Raw genomic sequence first — 21,447 nt, 5'->3', positions numbered from 1 at the left:
CATTAAAAAACCTATAATACCACTCTATTTTCAACCTTTAGGGTCCCACTTTTAACTCTTCTTAAAATCCGTGAAAAGTCAAATGAAACTTTAATAGGGGGAGTACTTTATTTTTTAACTGTATGAGTGGGTACCTGTCAAGTGTCTAACATAGATTTTTTCCCAGACTCATACAGTCTTGGTCTTAGTCTTAGGCCCCTCCCCCCAAAGCTTTCATTCTCTCTCCTTTTTCTAGGCCGGATTCCTGACTCCTCACGCAAGCACGCAACTCACAACCCAAGCAACCTACTAGCCGCCCACCGTCGTCGGACCACCGGAATATCGCACACTGTCAATCGGACCATAGCTCGCTGGTTGTTGCTACGCTGTTGTTTTTCTTCCCCGTACTTTTTTGGTTTGTGGTAAATTGTTTTTTCCCAAATGTCTTTAGATCTGAATTTTGTTGCTTAATTTCTTGTTTTAATTGTTGTCAGTTTTACAATTTTAAAGTTTTAGATGATTTGGAGGTTTTGGTTGAGGTTTAATTGTCGACTAGTTTGTTTTGAATGGGTTGGTTTAGGTGGAATTAGGGTTAAAGATATTTATGTTGCGACGGTAATTTGGAATCGTTGCCGCTGCTATTCGGTCTGAGGAATTGGAGTGTTAGAGTGTTGTATTCAGCTCATTGGATTATTTGATTATATCTTCTTAGTATTTGATCGCTTGGTCTTACTATTATTACCCTGAAAGCTTGAAAAAATAATTACCAATTTTTAATTAATAATGTTGAGGAATAATTGACATTTAAAATGGCCATTATATGTATTGTAACTCTATGTTAACAATGGTATTGAATACTTCTATAAATTGCTAATTGGTGATAAGTTTGATGCTTGAGCTCAGTGAATTTGCTTAAATTGATTGTTGAAAGTTTGTCACGTGTGAGTGTATTGGTAATAATCTGAGTCGGAGATTACATTCCACATTTGGGTCGTGGGATATTTTTGGACTTGATGTTATGTTGGTATATTTGGAGTTCAGACTACCTGTTACTCGTGAAATAGATTAGATTACATAGGATATTTGGATTGGGGGTCTCGTGAATTTGATTGATGTTGGCAAAATTGACATTCTTTTGGATACCTTATAATGTGGTGCCTCGCTTCCCTTACAGTGCTGTTTCAGTCACTGCGTACTATTGACAGTTGCATTTTCATGCCTGGTCCAAGTATACCTACGTGCCATTGTAGACTTTTAACAAGTTCTGTTTTCGACTTTTCGTCTATTATATCTGGTAAGTTGCTGTCAGATATGCATATTCCGGAGTATATTCTTTGTTGGCATGTAGAAAGATATGTGCCTATTGAAAATTTTCCTGTTTGAATGATGATTAATTCTGATATCAGCCTTGTTGTCCCAGAAACTTAAATAGGGTAGTTACTCTTACTGCTTGTATAAATGCTTCATTTGGGACTTGAAGATGAAGGAGAAGGGCTCAACACCTAGTAGTATGATCAGTCGAAATTGGGTGTTGAAACGCAAGCGTAAGAAACTTCCATATGGGCCAGAAACACTTGTTAAGAAGGATGAGGAGGATTTGGCAGCTGAATCTGCTGGAGTTTCTTGCTCAACAAAAGACTCACATAATACTGAAAGAAGATCTAAGCGTTTGATATCAAAGAAGAAAGGAAATGATGGGGTAATATACAGCTTTTATTGCTTTTAATCTCATCATTATTAGCATTCCATCATGTATCAATTTTTTTTCTTTTATTGATCTGTAGTTATTGTTTTAGTCCTTTACATGTATCAATGTTTTTAAATTTATTTGTTGGTAATAAATCAATTCAGTTCCCTCTTATTTTGGTCATAAGTTGGAACTTCATGGAATTTATTATCGATTTATATTTCACATTAGAAGCTATCTAATGATGTAAACTACCTATTTAGTCATACTCTCCGTGTATACCTTAGCATCATTCAAATATGGTGTTGAAATTCATCCGGACACATATCATCCTTACTGTAAGGATAAAGGCGGAGGCTTATTGTTGGCCAACAGATTCCATTGATTTTAAAAGTTATGTTAATAAATCTCTGAAAAGTTTGTTCTTGAGTCAATCAATTCCATTGATGGTTTAGAAATAAAGTTGCGAAAAGCATTGAAATCCTGTTGTTTGCTAATACATATCTCTGAACAATTTCTATATAAAGAATAAAGGTGAATCTTCTAAATTCCCTTGTAGACTCAAAGTCGCAAGTTGCAAGTTGCAACGTCATATTCAGTCTCCATGAGTTGTTCTAGGAAGAACAATAATGGATAGAACGTGGGAGAGTACTGCAAAGGACTTGATACATTATTGCCCTATCTGAAGTAGTGAAGTCTAAACATTACACCTTAAGCTATATTTTGTATAAGAATCCTTTTTAACTTTCCACCTTTCAGATCTGTCAGGTTACTGGTTAAGTGAAAAAAAGAATTCAGTTAGTTTTCTGAGTGGACTCTTGCTCTTTAATTTCCTTATTAGTTCTGATTGCTATATGCAATCAACAACTAATGCACAAATTGAAGTTTGCCTCATTGAACATATATATAAATAGGTCTACAAATCTTAACTTCTTAAGGTTATTGTTAGTATCTCCATATGAAGTGGTAATTGCATATATGGTGAGAACACCGAATTAATTCCATTAACTAATATGTCCTGTCTTCCTTGAAATTCATGCTGTTGGTGACTTATCATCACTTTGATCTAATTGACAAACTATTCTTTATTTAAAAATAACGTTGTTAAGGTTTTTTCTTTTTCCTTTTCTAGCACCCTTAGTGGCTGGGGAGGGGTTGTGTTGTGGGAGCTAGCCTCTCAATTGATTTTAAGCAGCTAATTTATGGGGAATCTATTCAGTCTGAGTACTTCTCATAAGAATAAATGCGTGATATTGGTAATTTGCGAAGAAAACTTTACGGTAGGTTGTTGGATTTCTTGGCCTGCACATGTGATGGTAAACTCAACGATGCCAGTTAATTAATACGAGGTATTTTTGACTTTCTCTTGACATAATACCGTCCTGGGTATTTATTCAATGTTAATATATTTCTTGAAGCATTTTCTTCTAATCTAAATCACAACATGGAAAGATTGATGGCATTTTCTTCTAATGTAAATTACAACTTGGATTTAGATTGATGTTTGAGTGTTGCATTGTTTAGAGTGAATCATTGAGTTTTGATGTTTAAGTTGTTATGCCTTTGCTCTATCCGTTTTTGTCATTCTTTTTTATGCTTAAATGGCATTCAGTTTTTTGTTTTCGTCTTGTCCAGTATTATTATGAATGCGAGATCTGTGACCTTGGAGGGAACTTGCTGTGCTGTGATAGTTGCCCAAGAACTTACCATCTTGAATGCCTTGAACCACCTCTTAAGGTAATTGTAACCTATTATATCACCTTCTAATTTTCTCGTTTCAAAGTTTAACGGGTATTACTTTTCTGAAAAATGACATTGTGATAATTTTCGGCCCTTCTCTCTTTAACACAACAATGCGAACAATGGTAATTGCCAACAATATGGATAGAATAAAAATATCTTTCCTATCATCTTCCATCACTGTCCTCATGTGTCTCTCTCATGATTGGTTTTAATTTTTCAGCGCATTCCAAATGGGAAGTGGGAATGCTCTACCTGCTTGCAGAAAAATGATTCATCAGATTGTATCAACCACCAAGATTTGATGCCAAAAAAAGCCAGGACAATGACTTTATCTGAGAAGGTGAAAGCTGGAATCAAGGCTTCTAGTACCCTAAAAATGTCTCAGTTTCTTGGCAGGTCCGTAGGGAAAAAAAGATCATCCAGCAAACGAAAAGTGGGTTGTGTTGATAAAAACCAGTGCATGAAAAAGTTAGAGCCTCTAACAGATGATGAATCATGTGGTAGCAAGATGAGATTAATGTCTCCTGATGGTTCTCTGGGCCTTTCATCACAATGTGGAAGTGCAGATCATGAAAAGAAGATTCATAGCTCTATTACGCAGGATGTTGAAAAGATTCCTGATTCATCAGAAGCAGAAAAGAAGTCAAATGGTCTGGTCGAACATAAATTGCGCCTCCCTGTGGTTACATGTCCTGAGCCTAAGAGTGAACCTGCCAAAAAAAGACATGGTGGATCTAATAAAATTCAGTGCACTGCTAAGAAAGCAGCACCAGGATCAGAAACAGTCTCTGAGTCTTCCAAAAGAAAAGATAAACCTAATAAAGATGGAAAGAAGAAAAAATGCAAGATGTCAACTGGTGAGTCTTCAGAAAACAAAGGTCAGAAGCGTAAATCAAATGCTCATATTCCTTCTCCAAAGCTCAGTGAACCACAGAAAAAGCGTCGCTCTGTTCATAACACAGCGTCTGCGCCACAGAAGAATGCTGCGTCCGAAAAGATAGAAAATCAGCAAGAGGAGGTATCACGATAGCCATCTTATATTTTGTCATTACTTTTGTTGTTGGATTGGGTTTCTATAGTCAATACTCAATACTGCACTATGGTATGGTTTTTTGATGTTGAGTACCTTGAATTGGGTTATGCTTTGAATAAAATGTCTGTAAAGAGCCATTCTGAGTTTCACTGGAAAGCTGTAAATTGTGTGACACTCTATTTTAATCCTATCGCTTGATATAAAAGCCTCGAGGAATTTGGTATTTATTTTCGTCAATTCAGAGTATATTAACAATGGCCATTTTAAGTCTCAAGTCCTAAGTGAGACAAGATATATGTTACTGCCAGAAGCCCTCACATCATCTTTGATGACTTACGACTCTTCAATTCAACTTGAGTATCTGTGCTCACCCACTTTGTAGTAGAAATTATATAGCAATTAGGCTGTACAAGTAAAAAAGGATGTATTAAGGTTCTCATGAAATGAGCTTAGTTTAATCCTGGACTGTTTTACATGTCTCTGTTTTCTTGTGTACACGGCTCACTTCTAATTGTCGTATGGTTGATTAATGCCATGTTTCATTGTTTGATTAGAGTCTCCAAGGATGGTTTCTTGTTGTTTATCATTCCATATGATATTATATTTTTGTTGTGCCCATTTTAAAAACCTTTTGGTCTTTCGTATTGGTGTGAGTATGGTTGTTCTGACTTGATTCTAATAAGCATGAAAAAAACAACAATGCAAGAGCCTTAATTCCAAAAGATTGAGATTCACTACATGAAACAATATATTAGTTCCAATAGTTGTCTACATGGATTCTCTTTCTACATTCATTTCTATTTTCTACCATTTGAACCAATAAGTCCAAATCCTTTATAATCATTTCCAATCATGCCCTCTAGTTCATCTTCAGTCTTATTCGCCCTGTTTTTACGTCTCCCGAGTTCCAACTTTCAATTTTCGTTATCGGTTCAATAATAACCCGTCTTTGTACATGGCTAAACCATCATAAACGATTTTCTTTGATCTTTTTCTCAATATTTGCCACTCCTAAAATTTTTTTTTTGTTTCTTCGTTTCAAATTCTATCCCCCATCGAAGCATTTGAATTTTTGCTACTCCCATCTTCCTATTATGTCCTTTCTAAAAGCCTCACATTCTGATGCATGTAGCAGTGTTGGTCTGCTACTTGCCCTTTAACTTTTGGCGCACACCTTGATCACATAATATCCAATAGCTGCTCTCCATTTTTGTGACGCACAAATATCCCCACTTTCCTGAAATATGGACCCAAGATATTTAAAGCATCCACTTGGAGCAATTTCTTTCCTTTTTTTTTTGCTTTATAGACTGTAGTATCTTTAATTATAATGCTAGAAGAGAAAATAATTGCTCCAAGTGGATAAATTATATTACCATCTACTTATGAATCTTCTTTCGGAAAGTTCATTTTTCAAATATGTTTCCCTGATTTTGTCTATTTTGCAGATTTTTGCTTTTATTTTTTAAATAATTTTGTTACATTTTGCACATCATAAAATTTCATTTAATGTATAATGAACAGTTTTTTTGATATTGTAATTACTTTTTGTTGGTAATTTAATTGTTCTTTTTCATCCACTGGAATTAGGAACATAAATACTTTGCATTGCCTGTTACCATTTGTTTTTCTTAACACTATTACTCCTTTTATTTTTTTTATACAAGATGTGGGAGGAATCGAAAGAGGGGGAGTTGAAGGAGTTGATGAAATTATCTAAAGCTGTATTTCTTTTATATTTTCAAATTTTTTTTGGTTTGGATGTTTGTTGTTTGCCATCTTACGGAATATAAGTTTTATCGGTGACATTTTTACCTGTTTTCTTTCCTTTTTCGTCTTATGTTTATATACATCCGTTTATTTTAATTTTATTATGGGATGATGGTTTGTAGTTTGTTATACCATTTATCTTCTTTTATTTCCCTTATAAGTTTTATACAGCTGTACCCTAGTAATTGTTCCGTATGGTGCAGGCACTTCCTAGCGTAGCTGTGGGGTTGTCAACGCAAGACGATGCTGGGCCTGAGAAAATATTATTACCCGATGAGAACTCTTTTGAAGAGACATTACTAGTACGCAGCTATTCTGAAGTTCTCAGATATTTTGTTTGTACCATTCTTCGGGCAATGTTGTATAGTGTAGTCATCCATTTATGTTGTATTACGGCTTTGCTATTGTTGTGTTGTATTGTAGTGTTGTTTCTTGAGTTACTGTGGTAACACTGCTGCTTGCTTCAAATGTTAATATTGCAGGTTGATCGGATCTTGGGATGTAGAGTGCAGGAAGATACATCCGTCTCCCTTTGTCAGAACTCTGAGTTAATGCCAAGCGGTACGTTGTCAGGTGAACCACAGATTTCAAAAATTTTAACGAGCCAGCCAGAGTGTGAAGATGGTTCGGAGCTGTTAGAAGATGACCTTAAAGATCCTTCTGCAGCACATAGACAATTATTTGGGGGTTTTCGTATGGATGAAGGTGTTGAAAATACAGTACAGGAATTCACAACTGTGACCACCGAATACAATCAAGGAGATAGTGTGGCTGAAGTAGGTAATGGGTTAAGTTCTGTAACTGGAAAAGATAAGTGTAAACCTTATATTTCACATGAAAACACGTCTGCACCTCCATTGCTGGAAGATGATATTGAGCCAAGAAATTCAGTTGCAAAGGATGGTAGTTGTCATACGAAGGTTGTGGAGTCTACTTTGACCGAAACTTTATTGTTAGATAGGGAACATATCTCTTATGAATTCTTAGTTAAATGGGTTGGGAGATCTCATATCCACAATAGTTGGATATCTGAGTCTAGGCTGAAAGTTTTAGCTAAAAGAAAGCTAGATAACTACAAGACAAAGTACGGAACTACTCCAATTAATATCTGCGAGGAGAGATGGAAACAGCCCCAACGAGTGATTGCACTCCGGTCATCAAAAGGTGGTAGAACTGAAGCTTATATCAAATGGTCTGGCCTCCCATATGATGAATGCACCTGGGAATGGACAGATGAACCTGCAATCAGAGACTTTGCACATTTGATTGATCAATTTAATCAGTTCGAACACCAGACACTGATGAAGGATGTTGAAAGAGATGCTTTGTCTAGGAGAGATGCTTTTCAACAAAATGAGGTTCAGCCTCTTGCTGAACAGCCTGGGATTCTCAAAGGTGGTTCACTCTTTCCGCATCAATTAGAAGCTCTGAATTGGTTACGAAAGTGTTGGCACAGATCTAAGAATGTTATTCTTGCTGATGAGATGGGCCTTGGGAAAACTGTATCCGCTTGTGCATTCATAGCGTCTTTATACTTTGAGTTTAAAGTAAAGCTTCCTTGTCTTGTTTTGGTGCCTCTTTCCACAATGCCAAACTGGATGTCGGAGTTTGCTTTATGGGCTCCAGATTTGAATGTAGTGGAATACCATGGAAATGTTAAAGGAAGAACTTTGATTCGTCAATACGAGTGGCATGCTAGTCTTCCAAATGACTTGAATAAGAAAAGTTTGGCTTACAAATTTAACGTTCTTCTAACTACTTATGAGATGGTTCTTGTTGATTCCTCTCATTTACGAGGAATTCCTTGGGAAGTTCTTATTGTTGATGAAGGGCACCGGCTTAAGAATTCTAGCAGTAAGCTTTTTAGCTTGCTGAATACCTTTTCTTTTCAGCAGCGTGTCCTATTGACTGGCACCCCTCTTCAAAACAATCTTGGAGAACTGTACAACTTACTTAACTTTTTGCAGCCTGTTTCATTCCCTTCTCTATCTTCCTTTGAGGAAAAGTTTGAGGACCTCTCAGATGCTGACAGGGTAGAGGAACTAAAGAAACTTGTTTCTCCTCACATGCTTAGAAGGCTAAAGAAAGATGCAATGAAGAACATTCCACCAAAGACTGAAAGAATGGTCCCTGTTGAGCTATCTTCTATTCAGGCTGAGTATTACCGCGCAATGTTGACAAAGAACTATCAGGTTTTAAGGAACATTGGGAAAGGGGTTCCCCAACAATCAATGCTTAACATTGTGATGCAACTGCGAAAAGTTTGCAACCATCCATATCTTATCCCTGGCACAGAGCCTGATTCTGGATCAGTAGAGTTCCTTCACGAAATGCGGATAAAGGCTTCGGCGAAGCTAATTGTCTTGCACTCAATGCTGAAATTGCTGCATAAGGAGGGCCATAGGGTTCTGATATTTTCACAAATGACGAGGCTTCTAGATATTCTAGAAGACTATCTAAATTTTGAATTTGGGTCCAAATCATTTGAGAGAGTTGATGGCTCTGTATCGGTAGCCGATCGTCAAGCAGCAATTGCACGCTTCAATCAAGATAAGAGTAGATTTGTATTCTTGTTGTCAACTCGGTCATGTGGCCTTGGAATCAATCTGGCAACAGCTGACACTGTAATAATTTATGATTCAGATTTTAACCCACATGCAGACATTCAAGCAATGAATCGTGCTCATCGAATCGGACAATCAAACAGACTTCTTGTTTATAGGCTTGTAGTTCGTGCTAGTGTTGAAGAACGTATCTTGCAGCTAGCAAAGAAAAAGTTAATGCTGGATCAGCTTTTTGTCAATAAGTCTGGATCTCAGAAAGAGGTAGAGGATATATTACGTTGGGGAACAGAAGAACTTTTTAGTGATTCTTCAGGAAAGGGAATTGTTGATAGTGATTCGAGAAAGGATGAAGCAGTTCCAGATACAGAGCAAAGGAGTAAGAGGAGAACTGGAGGTCTTGGAGATGTGTACCAAGATAAATGTACAGAAGGAAGCAGTAAAATTGTTTGGGATGACAATGCCATCTTGAAACTGCTTGACCGTTCGAACCTTCAATCGGAATCATCAGATAATAATGAAGCGGATGCTGAAAATGATATGCTTGGTTCAGTAAAGGTACGTCAATGTTTGGCTATGTAAATCCTATTTGTTTTCAGGGATTGTAGTTTTTAAGATGATAAGCCATACATGTATAAGCTGGACAACTAAACTAATGGGATCTTTATTTATGATTTTGGCTAGTATTTACTTTGTCCCTATGAGAAAGCTCCCCTTTCTATTTTGGTCAGTCCTACTCAATTTCTACCCTTTCCTTTTTTGGCAATTAATCTAATTCACAAGTTTATTTTCTCTCTTCATTTAACAACTCATTTCTACTATCCACTTGTTTTTCTGTCTATTCCTTAATTACAAATTAATTTTTATTCTGTCTATTCCTTAATTACAAATTAATTTTTACGTTGAACTTTTTTGGGTGCTTTCTCATGGGGACCGAGGGAGTATATGTTATTAGTAATTTCGAACATTTTTGTAAACCTAATTATATAACCGCATGATCTACTTTTAATCTATGCATTTTAGGTCATTGCTCTACACATGGAGTTCCTATGAGGAGATATGATTAGTATGCATGTAGCCTTGTACCCTTGACACATAATCTTGATTAATCTTAAATGTTATTAGGATATCAGTTGATGTGGAATTTCCTTCTCATCTGGATACTTTGTCTTTTCTTTTCATATTGTTATTTGAGTGTTTTGAGGTTTTAAATTTATCTATGTTTTTTTTGTTTAAAATTTTTTTGAATATCTTTTAAACATGCCCATTTCATAGCTTTGACAAATCCTACATGTTCTTTCTTTTGTTAATTTATCACTATGCTAAGTTGTAGAGATTATCTTTGTTGTTATATTCTTTGTAAAGAGCCTTATCAATGTGATATGATGTTCCTTGTTTTCTGGTACAATGTTTTGGCGAACTTGTGCTTTGGAACTTACTTTTCCAAAGTCTTTTGGCTACGGAGATAGAAGGATTTTATTTTTGGTCTCTACGAGGGGCTTATCTTTAATGATCTTGATCTATCTTCTTGGAGGAACTTGAATTCTTTGTATGTTTGAGGCTACTGCTCTCTTTCATATAAAATTAATCCTGTGTTTACTTACATCGACTCTAAAAAGATGAGAATGTTCAACGGCAACATGACCTGTGCTTTGATATCTTGTGGTTATGCCTGTTAAGGACTAGTTTTGCTTCAAACCTCATTTTCTTTGATAATTAATATGGGTATCGGGCGGGCGGGTGCGTATGTGTATGGAGCGTGGTAGGCTTATATGGGGCTGGCTAGTCCACTCATATCCACCTCGTACCCATTACTTATGTAGGGTATGACAAACTGTACCAATACTCGCTCACTAACCACCAAACTCACACCAATGTCCATTCTAATTGAAACAGGAACCCGTGAAATTTTACCCACATAGCTTGTGCTGTAGCCTGTACCTTATGGATCTCATGGAAGGGTAATTAATCCTTTGAGAATGGTAAGTCATACATGTGTAAGGATAACTGGTTTGGACTTCAGTTTAAATAGGTTCTTATCCAAAGGTGCCCAAAAGCCTAGGTGTGTAGCACAAGTTGAAAGCGTCCATCTCATAGGTTTGAGTGACAGTAGGAAGACTTCTGCTCTTAGCTTGATTGTCTGAAAATGGAACATGATTATTCTTTTCATTCAACTGAGCAATCTCATTCCAACACCAGAAATAAAAAAGAAAATGGTTAAATAATTGGAATGAAGTCTCATTTCTTTATGGTATGGGTTTAGAGAAAAATGTAACTCTAAACGTTGTTGGACGTTTCATTCCCCATGCTTTTCTTTCAATGTCCAACAAAGCACAAGTACACAACCCCATTGGACTACTTCTGGTAATGGTATTTCAAAGGGAAGACAACTCCTGCTAAATGAGCTTCATATTGTCATTACTCTTGAAATCCTATCATTTCCTATTAAATACAATAATTTCAGAAAATATTGTGACTATTTGCTCACACATTCTAGATTTCCAATTGAAAGTAACTTTACCATAGCTAGGTCTATATTCTTGGACAAAGGCACCAAAGGAGATGCAGCCAAAAACCAAGAATGCGCTGAGACCACTGTCAGAGGCTATAAGATAGAAGTGGTGGTGGTTCTAAGGGAAAGGCAGTAGTAAGGGAGCAGGTGTTTAGTGGTAGTTGTAGGGGTGGCAGTTGTGGGCGATGTGTGGAGAGTTTATTCTAAAAAAAACTTGAAAAATATCATTTGATTCCATGGGTTTGAGAACGAAAGCTACCTCCCCCTTAAGGTTTGAAAATCCTATATCATATGCCTCAAAACAGTATATCCCACAGGTTTTGGATCTCAAGGATTTTTGAACCTAACATGAGGTATGGATTTCAGTGATTCCAAAACATATACCCAATACCTCAAAATATTGAACCAAAAGCTCACTAGGAAGGTTATTAGAATGTTCCAACGGAGAGAACTTAGAGAAGAAAACAAATTTTGTAATGAGTAACTATATTTAGTAGCTTAAATGCCATTTGCATTATTTGTAGGCTGTAGATTTTGGATGTCTACAATCTGAAAGAGTGTGAGATCATCTATCAGAAGTGAACTGATTTTTAGCTTCATGGTATCTCAGAAATCAGAGAGCTGCTCGTTTTAAGTTCAGGGAAAATGTACAGATCCTCATTAAATAATTCTGAGCATGTTATTTTCTTGTTACCTCCCTCCCTCAGCACACACACACATAAATGTTATAGAAGAAAAAGGAATGTCAAGCTGGGGGGTTCACTAGCACATTATGCATTGTTTTCCCCCAAACCTTGTTACACTGCTGGAATAAAATAAGCATTCCGCAACACACCCAGCTTTGGTGTGTTAGCTATCTGCCCAGAACAAGAAAGAAGAAAGAAAGAACAAAAAGAGTAAAGAACAAATGATATTGGAGTGTTCGAGCCCTGCTGCTCCCAAATCTTATTTCATTAATTTCCAAAAAACTCCCCATTCATTACATTTGTCAACAGTATATAAAATAACAAGACTAAGCGTGAATTTACTAGAATGCCCTTTATTAATATTGACACGTCATCATAAACCCCCTTTAATGATATATCACACATTCCTTCAATTTGCTTTTCAATTGTCTGCATGGTTTGTAAATCTTTGGTTCTTTTCTTTTGAAGAGGTTTTTAATTAATTTGGTCTCCTATTGTTATGATTTGATGCAGTCTGTGGAATGGGCTGATGAGCATTTGGATGAGGAAGGAAAAATTGAATCACCCTTGGTTGTCATTGAGGATGCTTTTGCTCCTAGTTCCGAGAAAAAGGAAGAGGTCAATGGTACAGAAGAAAATGAATGGGATAGACTTCTGCGTATGAGGTAAGGATAGACTCTGGGAATTATGTTAAATATGTATTGATGGCTTGTCAACTGTAAAACTTTTTGTTTCTGCTATTCTCAATCTGCAAGATTCTTCCAGCATTTGTTGCAGTCGTTTCATTAAATAATCACCATAGTTTCGATTATACAAATAAAGAATGCACGTTGGAGCTGTGAGCAAGTTTTCTTGGTGTTATTTGTAACATGTCAATGGGCTCAATATCGTCTTTACTGAAAATATTTACACTTAAGCAACATTGATTCTAAAAGAATGGTGAATGAACATGCAAGTTGCACTTATTTTGAAAAATTTATGAGCAACTTTTTCGACAAGCTACCTCTTTGATTATTTCCTGAGAAACTACAACTTAGCGGAATTTAGTGAGTTGACTTATTGCAAAAAACTGTTAGAAAGGATGCATCCAAGCTTCTACTTACGTTAGCTTGCCATCAAAAGATAAGAACCTCATCTCTAAGTGTTATTTAAGCTTGAATAGTGGTTGAAATTTAATTTAACATCAATGTGCAAGAAGGCTGCTCATGAGTCATGCTTTGTGGATAAATTTAATGCAACAAAATGTGTGTAAAGAGAACTTCGAGATGCTGTATTTAAGAAACTCGGATGCTGTTGAAATTATGGTATCAGTTGAAAAACCACTTCTGTGGGAAACTCAGATGGTTTGCTGCTGCCGTGGCGAGTGTCTTAGTAACATGTTCACTAAAGCTTTAAAATGCGGTTGTAATAGGGTATACAAAATTGCAAACTGAGATTTAACACTATGATTTACTTTGGCAGTAAACAATTATTTAAAAGGGATGTATGGGTGTTAAGTTTCAACTTTTAACTTTCTATTTTGGTCAAATTAGTTATTGAGGTGTTTGTTTCCTATGCCAGATGGGAAAGATATCAGAATGAAGAGGAAGCTTCTCTTGGTAGAGGGAAACGTCTCAGAAAAGCAGTTTCTTATAGGGAAGCATTTGCACTTCCTCCTACTGAAACTCTAAGTGAGGTAAATCTTTGTGAAATGTTGCCCTTTCACCAATTAATTTAACGGTAACTTATCATCTTTTTACCTGGATGCTGAGGACTTGATGATTATGTGAAGTAGCTGTTCATATTAACTCAATGATCATGTAAACTAGCTTTTCTTATAAATTGAGTAGAGTATCAGTCACTCTTTTCTTGCTCATTTGTTAGTATATTTTATGTGGTTTATATGGAATGCAATGATATCAGTTTTTTTGCTTATATACTATTTATATGACATTCTGCTGTTATTTAATCTGTGTAAAGGTGCATAGGATAGCGTTTCAAAACCGTTGTCAGGGTGGCCTAACCAGAAAAACAAAAACAATCTATTGTTCTCTAATCTGGAATGGGGTCTTAAAGGTGCATTGAAAAGTGGCTAACTCTAGGTGGCCTAACCATGTTGCTTTATAATGCTGAGATATCTTGAAGTCTGACGAAACAATAGTTTCAAGTAAATTATGTATTTATTTTAACTAATTTGATCATTTTTTATCAGTCCAATATATCATGCCATAGTAGTTAATACTTAGTAGGCATTGCCTGTTTGGTACTATTGCTGGTATATTGATGAACAGTAATTTTCCATTTCTTGCGCATGGTCAGTAAATATACTGATTTCTAGTGGAGTATGCCAAGAACTGTATTTCTAATTGTCTATATGATAGGCCAGCTTCCCTGTAATTGCAACAGTGGGATGTAGGTAGGGCTTCAAAACTGGACTTTTTCTGTAACCTAACCTGAATATTGTATATAAGGTTGCTTTTCTGCACAAAATTTTAATACTAGTATTTCCTCCATCACTTAAAGAATGCAACATTTTCCTAAACACGTGAAAGCTTTTTAGGAGATGTGTTGTATCCTTTGACTGGATAGTTAAAGCTAAAGGGTGGTTATGTGAATTTAATGAAGAATATTGGCTGGTTGGTAATTGGTTTTATTTTTCACTAGTTTCTGGTTTTAAAGAAGGATGTACTTGCGTAGGGGTGGCAACCATCGCAAAGACAAAACTTAAGGTGAGAGTGACTATAGTTATTCGAGAGGCCATAAATCATAGAAGTTTCTAGTAGCTATTAGCCTATTATCATAAAAGGAGAAGTATAAAACTTGAGGGGGCCGGCCACCTATGGGTGGCAGTTAGAGGGATGTCTCTTATTTCCTAGTTGTAAAGCTTAGTTGGAAACAAAAACCACTATGGTAAATCCACGAGGAGTTAAGATATCACTCAATTAATACACAAAAATTTTATCCTTTTTGAATTGGGCAATCCAAGTAATTTTTTATCATGGTCATGGTGCTCTCGCAATGTTTCAGCGATGTTTCTTTTTTAATTGAAGAAAAGGTTCAATACTCTGCATATCTTGTGATAGAAATTTGTGTTATCAAAGATAAGGTTTAGTATTCTGAGTCTTTTGTGATTTGAAATATAAGTGATTGTTCTTGTGTTCAGGTGTGCAAAAAGGGTGTGTTATTTTTTCTCCCCGCTTTCTTCTTGTATTGCACTTTATTGGAGATGCTATATTGTTTATGGCTTTGTCTACAGTGTTTTCTGTTTATCTATCCACTTGGCATATGGAAATACTTTTATTTTGCGATTTTGCTTTATCTCAATTATTATTTTAAAAACTAGTGATGCATTTTCTAAGTGGTGTTATTTTGTTCTAGAGTGGTGCTGAAGAAGACCGGCCAGAACCAGAGCCTGAAAGAGAGTACACTCCTGCTGGACGTGCTTTGAAGGAAAAGTAGTAAGTTATTGCATCTGATAACGGTTTCCAACTACCTTTCTATAATTTTATGTTTGCCATTGTATGTGTGTGAACTTCTCCTTGTTTCTTTTGAGAAGCTTTGGGAGTTGTATAGGCTTTGGGCAATGAAAATGCGAATTTGGTCGCAATTACAGTAATGGTCACAAGTGCTGTGTAACAAGGGTGATCGGGTAATGGGGTGATGCAGTTTTTGTATCGCCAAATATTAGGCTGAAGCCATGAAATATCCCTCGCTCCTTGTTCGAAACACATTTTTTTACACCTTTACAATGCATGTTCGATTGATTTGAAAACCTTTATGATTCGTCAAATACGAAAAAATGTCAAGTCCATTAATCTACCAAGGAATAACATGAATTAACATTATAGATATTCAAGACAAAAAAGTTTAGGGCTTTACAAAAAATAAGTATTCTCCTTCACTTCCTTTTTGTTTTTCCCCTGTAGTCAAAGATATTAAAGAGGATGATGTATTTTCGTATTAAGGATGTAATTTTCACACGATGTGTTAAAGAGTAAAGATAGAGAAATACTCTCTTTGTTCCTCTCATTTTGCACCTTGTTTTATGGGTGAAAATTAGTGGAAAGTGAAATTGAGTTGGAGAACAAGACAAAAAATATGTGGGTGATAGATTTGAGCAGATTAAAATGAAACGTGGTACAAATTAAAAGGGATTGAGGGAGTAATGAATAAATGTTTACTACATTGCGTAAAAAGATACATTTTTCTTTTGTTTTCGGAATGATGAAAAGCGGGTGGGATTCATGTTATAATTCTTTTGGGAAAATGGATATAGTTTGCTATTTTTTTTGGTAAAATTGATAGTATCTCGTTTATTGATAGAAAGTGCAATAAGTACATAAGTTCATGCTTCTAGTATTTGGAGTTATGACGTAAAAGTACATATGTTCTTGCTTCTTGTTTGTTTTATGGTTGGTTTAGATACAAGAAAATGGAGGGAAAGGAACAGATAAATTTCATTCATTTGGATAAAAAATGCAGATAAAAGGGGAAATTGGACGGGAGAGGATTGGGTGGGTTGAGTTCAATTTACGAAGGAAAACTCGTTACCCTTCCCTTCCCTCCCTTTCCCTTCCTACTCCTTTCTATTTCATTATCCGAATACACAGCTATGTTTGTGGTCAAGAAAATAAGTGTTGCTGGGTTCAAGTATCCCTCCAAACCTTACAGTTTTGGGGTTTTGGCTTTTTGGATTCAGCAATAGAAGTACTTTCTGTCCTGCGTGATTTTAATTTTGGGTTGGGACTTGGGAATTGTCATTTATTCTTGCAAAACACATGCATGACAGCATGAGGCACTGGTCGGTGACATTTTAAAAAAAAAGTTTTGTTGTGATTGGTGTTTATGGAGAAAACTCGCCTTACTTTATGGATGAATGAGCACTTCAAAAAACTTATGAGACCTTACTTATAGTAAGAATGGTTTGACATTATCTCTTGTAGGTATAGTGTGCCTGATTATGAGGTGAGCCTCTTACTTCACAATGGCAGTTTTGACTTGTACTATCCTTCAATGGAATAGTTCTGCTCTCTTGTCCCATACATACTTGCATATGTTAGTTTCAAGGGGTGTAAGCTTGTTTACTTTTTTATGTTGACAGTGTCCCTTTTCTTCTTGTGTCTAATATAGATTATAGGTTTTAAATGAATGAAAAAATGTTAATGAAAGTGTCAAATGAATTTTCTGTACTGTTGATTTTACTTGTATTTTTCAGTTTTTATTTATTGAGTTAGTTACTGATGCGTCAAATGAATTTTGTATAACTGTTCATACTATTTACATGAACAATAACTGTTTCTTAACATGGTTTTGAACCTCGGAAACATAAAAACAGGTCGTTTAGATCTTTCCAATTTTTGACGTATCAGTTACCGGAATGCGGAATTGCAAGAGTTCTTTTGCGTTGATATTTTTGTGCTTTCAATGCAAGGGAAAATTTTTTGATTTCAAAAAGCTTGCAGTTCTTGTGTGAATGTGGTATGCTGCCAGTATATCTTAAGCAAAATTGGCCAATTATTGTTCTCCCAATTTGTTATCTTTTGAGAAAATTAATTATAAATATGCATTTAAAGAGCAAGCAATGTTGAACAATATACTGGCAATTATCCCCTGATGTTTGTGCATTGTGCTAACTTCCTCCTGCAGTACAAGACTTCGTACTCGGCAAAAGGAACGAATTGCTCTGAGAAAATCACTTGAAGAATCTTATCTTGCTTATGGCCCACATGGGCTTCATTCGCTTTCTGAGTGCCCTCCAAATTATATGAAAGAGAAGGAAGGAGCTGCCAGATCAGTTAAACCTTTTGGAAATGAATCTGCAGCAAATGATTCGGAAGATAAAAACTGGAGTGGATTAAAGGTTAACAGTAGGGCCACTGTTCAGAAGGATGGAAAACCGATAAAATATAAATACTGCAATAATCAGAACCCTTCCTCCAAAATTCTGGGCAATTCTTCTGTGAATGGTGTTCCTGATCAGAGTATGGGTGCAAATTTTGCAATTTCCAGTGCTTCAGACTACCCCTTGCCTGTTCTGGGACTTTGTGCACCAAATGCATGTCAACCTGAATTATCTCATCGGATCACTTCTAGAGCAATAGAAAATAGACAAGGAAAGCAGTTAGACTTGCCTTCAAGCATATCTGCATGCCCTAGGTCTTTCACAAAGGAAGTAATGGGAGTAGAGACAACTATGGGAAAAACGAAACTTCCTGAAGCATCGTCAGAGTGTGCACCTCAGCATCTGAAGAGCTGCCTTCCAGATAATTCACTCCCATTACCTCTGGTGCTGTCTCTTTCTTTCTTTCCCCTTCACCATCCACTAACAACTCCTCTGTTGCTTCAATTATTATGTTAAAAATATGTTAATAATTAATTAATAATTTGACAGAATGCTGTATTTTATTTGCAGTACCCCCTGCCGTTTTTACAGCGGAAATTTCCAGATGGTGTAGAGAGCTCAAGTGCCAGTTCAGCTGATTTTCTGGAGAGAATGGGATTACCCAAATTGCCTTTTGATGAGAAATTCTTATCAGCATTTCCGCTTCCACCTAAAACCTTGCCGGCCTCAGCACCTGACTTCTTAGGCAACTTATCACTTGGCAGAAGAGATGATAGTGCATCTCTGCATGCACCTTCCTCAATGCCATTCTTGCCAAACTTGAGGTTCCCTTTGCAGGATTTGACAATTAGTAATCAGGAAGAGTTAGATGTACTGCCCACATTAAGTCTAGGACACAAGCCAAACATTCACCCTTCGATTCCTGTAAATCACAGGAAGGTTCTTGAGAATATAGCTATGAGGACTGCTGCAGGAACAAGCAACTTACTTAAAAGAAAGGCAAAAACTGATGGATGGTTGGAGGATGAACTTGATTCCCTTTGGATTGGTGTTCGCAGATATGGACGTGGCAATTGGGAGGCCATGCTTAGGGATCCAAGACTCAAATTCTCAAAGTACAAAACTCCTAATGACTTGGCTACGAGATGGGAGGCAGAGGAGAAAAAGATATTGGATGCTTCTCCAGGCTTGAGATCAATTAAGAATGCAAAATCACCCAGCTCTGCGTTGTTCCCAAGCTTTTCTGATGAAATGATGGCGCGGGCTTTGCATAGGAGTAGATTAGCCGTCCCCTTTAAATTTCAAAGCCACTTTACGGATATGAAATTGGGATTCAGTGATCTAGTTGCGAATTTTCGGCCTTTTGGACCTTCCAATTGTACAAGTTTCCCCGATGAAAACCATGCGTCTTTTCACACTTTAGGTGCTGGAACTTTTCCTGCCAGGTTCCATGGAGAATCATCTAACATTCCCTCAGATATAAATGGTACTTCACTAAATGTGCATGTGGAGCCACAAGGGCCTGAAAGTGCTGGTTTTGTTCGAAGTTCCTCAAATGGGTATGCTATTGCATCCAAGGATGAGTTAGATGCAAATACACATCATAATCATCCTTCTCGGCTAGATAGCTCATTAAAAATTCTCAACAGTCCCCGCAATGAGGTATGCAGTAGCGAGCGTCCAACTTCATCTTTGCACCACAATTCAAACATTGGGTCAAATTGTTATAGGTTTAAAGGTAAAGAAGTAGCCATAGAGAGTTGCTCTTCAAAGGACAGGCTACCACATTGGCTTCGGGAAGCTGTGGAAGCTCCTTCCAAAACTTCAGATTGTAAACTTCCATCTACAGTGTCTGCCATAGCAGAGTCTGTTCGTTTGCTTTATCCTGAAGAAAAGCCTTCTATTCCACCATTTGTTACTCCTGGGCCACCTCCTTCTCAGCCGAAAGATCCTCGAAAGTGGTTAAAGAAAAAGAAAAAACGAAAACAGCATCTGCTTGATTCAATTGCAACTGAGATTGCTGGAAGCAGCCAAGAATTCCAATGCAGCTCCTCTAGAGAATGTGCCTCAAAATCAGTTTCTGTTACCTCATCTTTGCCAATGCTTCCTTTGCTTCCTCCAAATGCAGAGCTTATGAATCCTTTGCCATCTTTATCCTTGGACCCCTTAGGAAAAACAAGTTCTGAGTTGGTCCCCTCTCTTGAAGTGCTGCAGCTAGTAGGCTCTTGTAGAGCTCCGAGCCCTTCTTCCTCTTTGAAACCGGTTGAAAATGCAAGTTCTGGACTAGTACCCTTTCCTGAAGTACTGCAGCGAATAACCTCTTGTGGAGTGCCAGACCTATCCTCATCTTTACCTTTGGAACCCATTGGGAAATCAAGTACTGTAATGGCCCCCTCTCCTGAAGTACTGCAGTTAGTAGCATCTTGTGGAGTTGCTAAGCAATCGTCATCCTTATCTTTAGAACCAATTGAAAGAACGAGTTATGGTTTGGTGCCATCTCCTGAAGTAGTGCAACTAATGGCATCTTGTGTAGCTCCGAACCCATCACCATCACCATCACCATCTTTACTTTTGCACTCCATTGGAAAAACTAGTGTATTGGGCCTCTCTCCTGAAGTAGTGCAGCTAGTAGCATCTAGTGGAGCTGCAGGACAATGTGTACCTCATAACATGTACTCAACCTCTCTGACTTCCGTTGATGACAAACAATCCCAGAAAGAGCAAGATGGAACAGAAGATGCAAAGGTAAATCCCTTACCTGGAATAGAAGTGAACTGCTCTGATATCAAGGATTCTAGCAAAACCCATTCTGACCCTCCCCGCGTGAGTCAGCTGGAAGGAGAGGAAGTGTCATCAGAGAAAACTCTGTCGAATCAGACGTGACATAGATAAACAACTATGGGGTCGTTGTAAATGCATAACAGCAATTCTGTTGGGAATTCAGGTACGATGTGCGTAGATTGTGTAAACTGGTTTAGATTTTGATTAGGCGTCCTTATAACCACAGGCATCTTTATAACGAAGGGCCAATTGGCCCTCTTGTTATGTTCAAGTCTTAGGTATGTAGTTTATGATTCGATCAGTTTTGTAGGTACCTTTGAGGTTGCGAGTGTTAACTTGTAGCTTTAGTACAACAAGTCTAGGAAATATCTTGTAAAGGTTGTGTATGTGAAAAAGTATATATGTACCCCCATTGTTATGGCATATGCCTCATGTTAACCTTCATATCTAGCAATCCAATTCTCTCTCTTTGGATTTGCTATATTGAGGAGATGTTTCTTTTTTTTTTTTTTCTTGTTTTGATGATTGTAACTTTGAGAAAAAAATGAGTTAGATGAAAAATGATTTGAAATTTATGGATGAGATTAGAATAGTAAAATGTGGAGTTTTTGTTAAAATGAAATATGTGGCCAATTTTTTTGAGCAATTTTAAATGAAAATGTTGCAAATTAATTAGGAAGTAGAGTGTTAAGGATCAATTGAAAATAATTTCTTTGTTATATCACTAATATGGTTAAAAAATAAGGATAAAATTGCCTACATTCAACCTTTAAAATTTCGCCATATCGGAGCTATTTAATGTAATTGCAAAGATTGTTGCTACAAAAGATTACGATTACTTTTATCTTTTAGACAAGTTAAGTTAAAAGACACA

The 21,447-nt window shown here is 36.7% G+C and overlaps 1 protein-coding gene across 3 annotated transcripts; it reads left to right on the top strand.

Moving 5' to 3' along the window:
- Positions 1-156: 156 nt before the first annotated feature.
- On the top strand, positions 157-20,996 carry LOC130812874 (protein CHROMATIN REMODELING 4). 3 transcript variants are annotated; one of them, XM_057678504.1, is made up of 12 exons: positions 157-401; positions 1,154-1,273; positions 1,400-1,678; positions 3,302-3,403; positions 3,630-4,427; positions 6,416-6,514; positions 6,695-9,331; positions 12,485-12,636; positions 13,532-13,646; positions 15,329-15,408; positions 17,597-18,236; positions 18,363-20,996. In XM_057678504.1, exons 3-12 carry the CDS (start codon positions 1,460-1,462, stop codon positions 20,673-20,675), a joined length of 7,155 nt encoding a protein of 2,384 aa, XP_057534487.1. In that variant the 5' UTR covers positions 157-401; positions 1,154-1,273; positions 1,400-1,459; the 3' UTR covers positions 20,676-20,996. The 3 variants fall into 3 exon arrangements, with proteins under 3 accessions (XP_057534487.1, XP_057534488.1, XP_057534489.1); XM_057678505.1 differs by having other exon boundaries at positions 1,386-1,678; XM_057678506.1 differs by lacking the exon at positions 1,154-1,273.
- Positions 20,997-21,447: the final 451 nt, after the last annotated feature.

The sequence above is a fragment of the Amaranthus tricolor genome, chromosome 5 (assembly GCF_026212465.1).
Source record: "Amaranthus tricolor cultivar Red isolate AtriRed21 chromosome 5, ASM2621246v1, whole genome shotgun sequence".
Taxonomy (NCBI): Eukaryota; Viridiplantae; Streptophyta; class Magnoliopsida; order Caryophyllales; family Amaranthaceae; genus Amaranthus; species Amaranthus tricolor.
The sequence above is the reverse complement of the archived record's forward strand: the minus strand, read 5'-3'. Positions and strand labels throughout refer to the sequence as shown.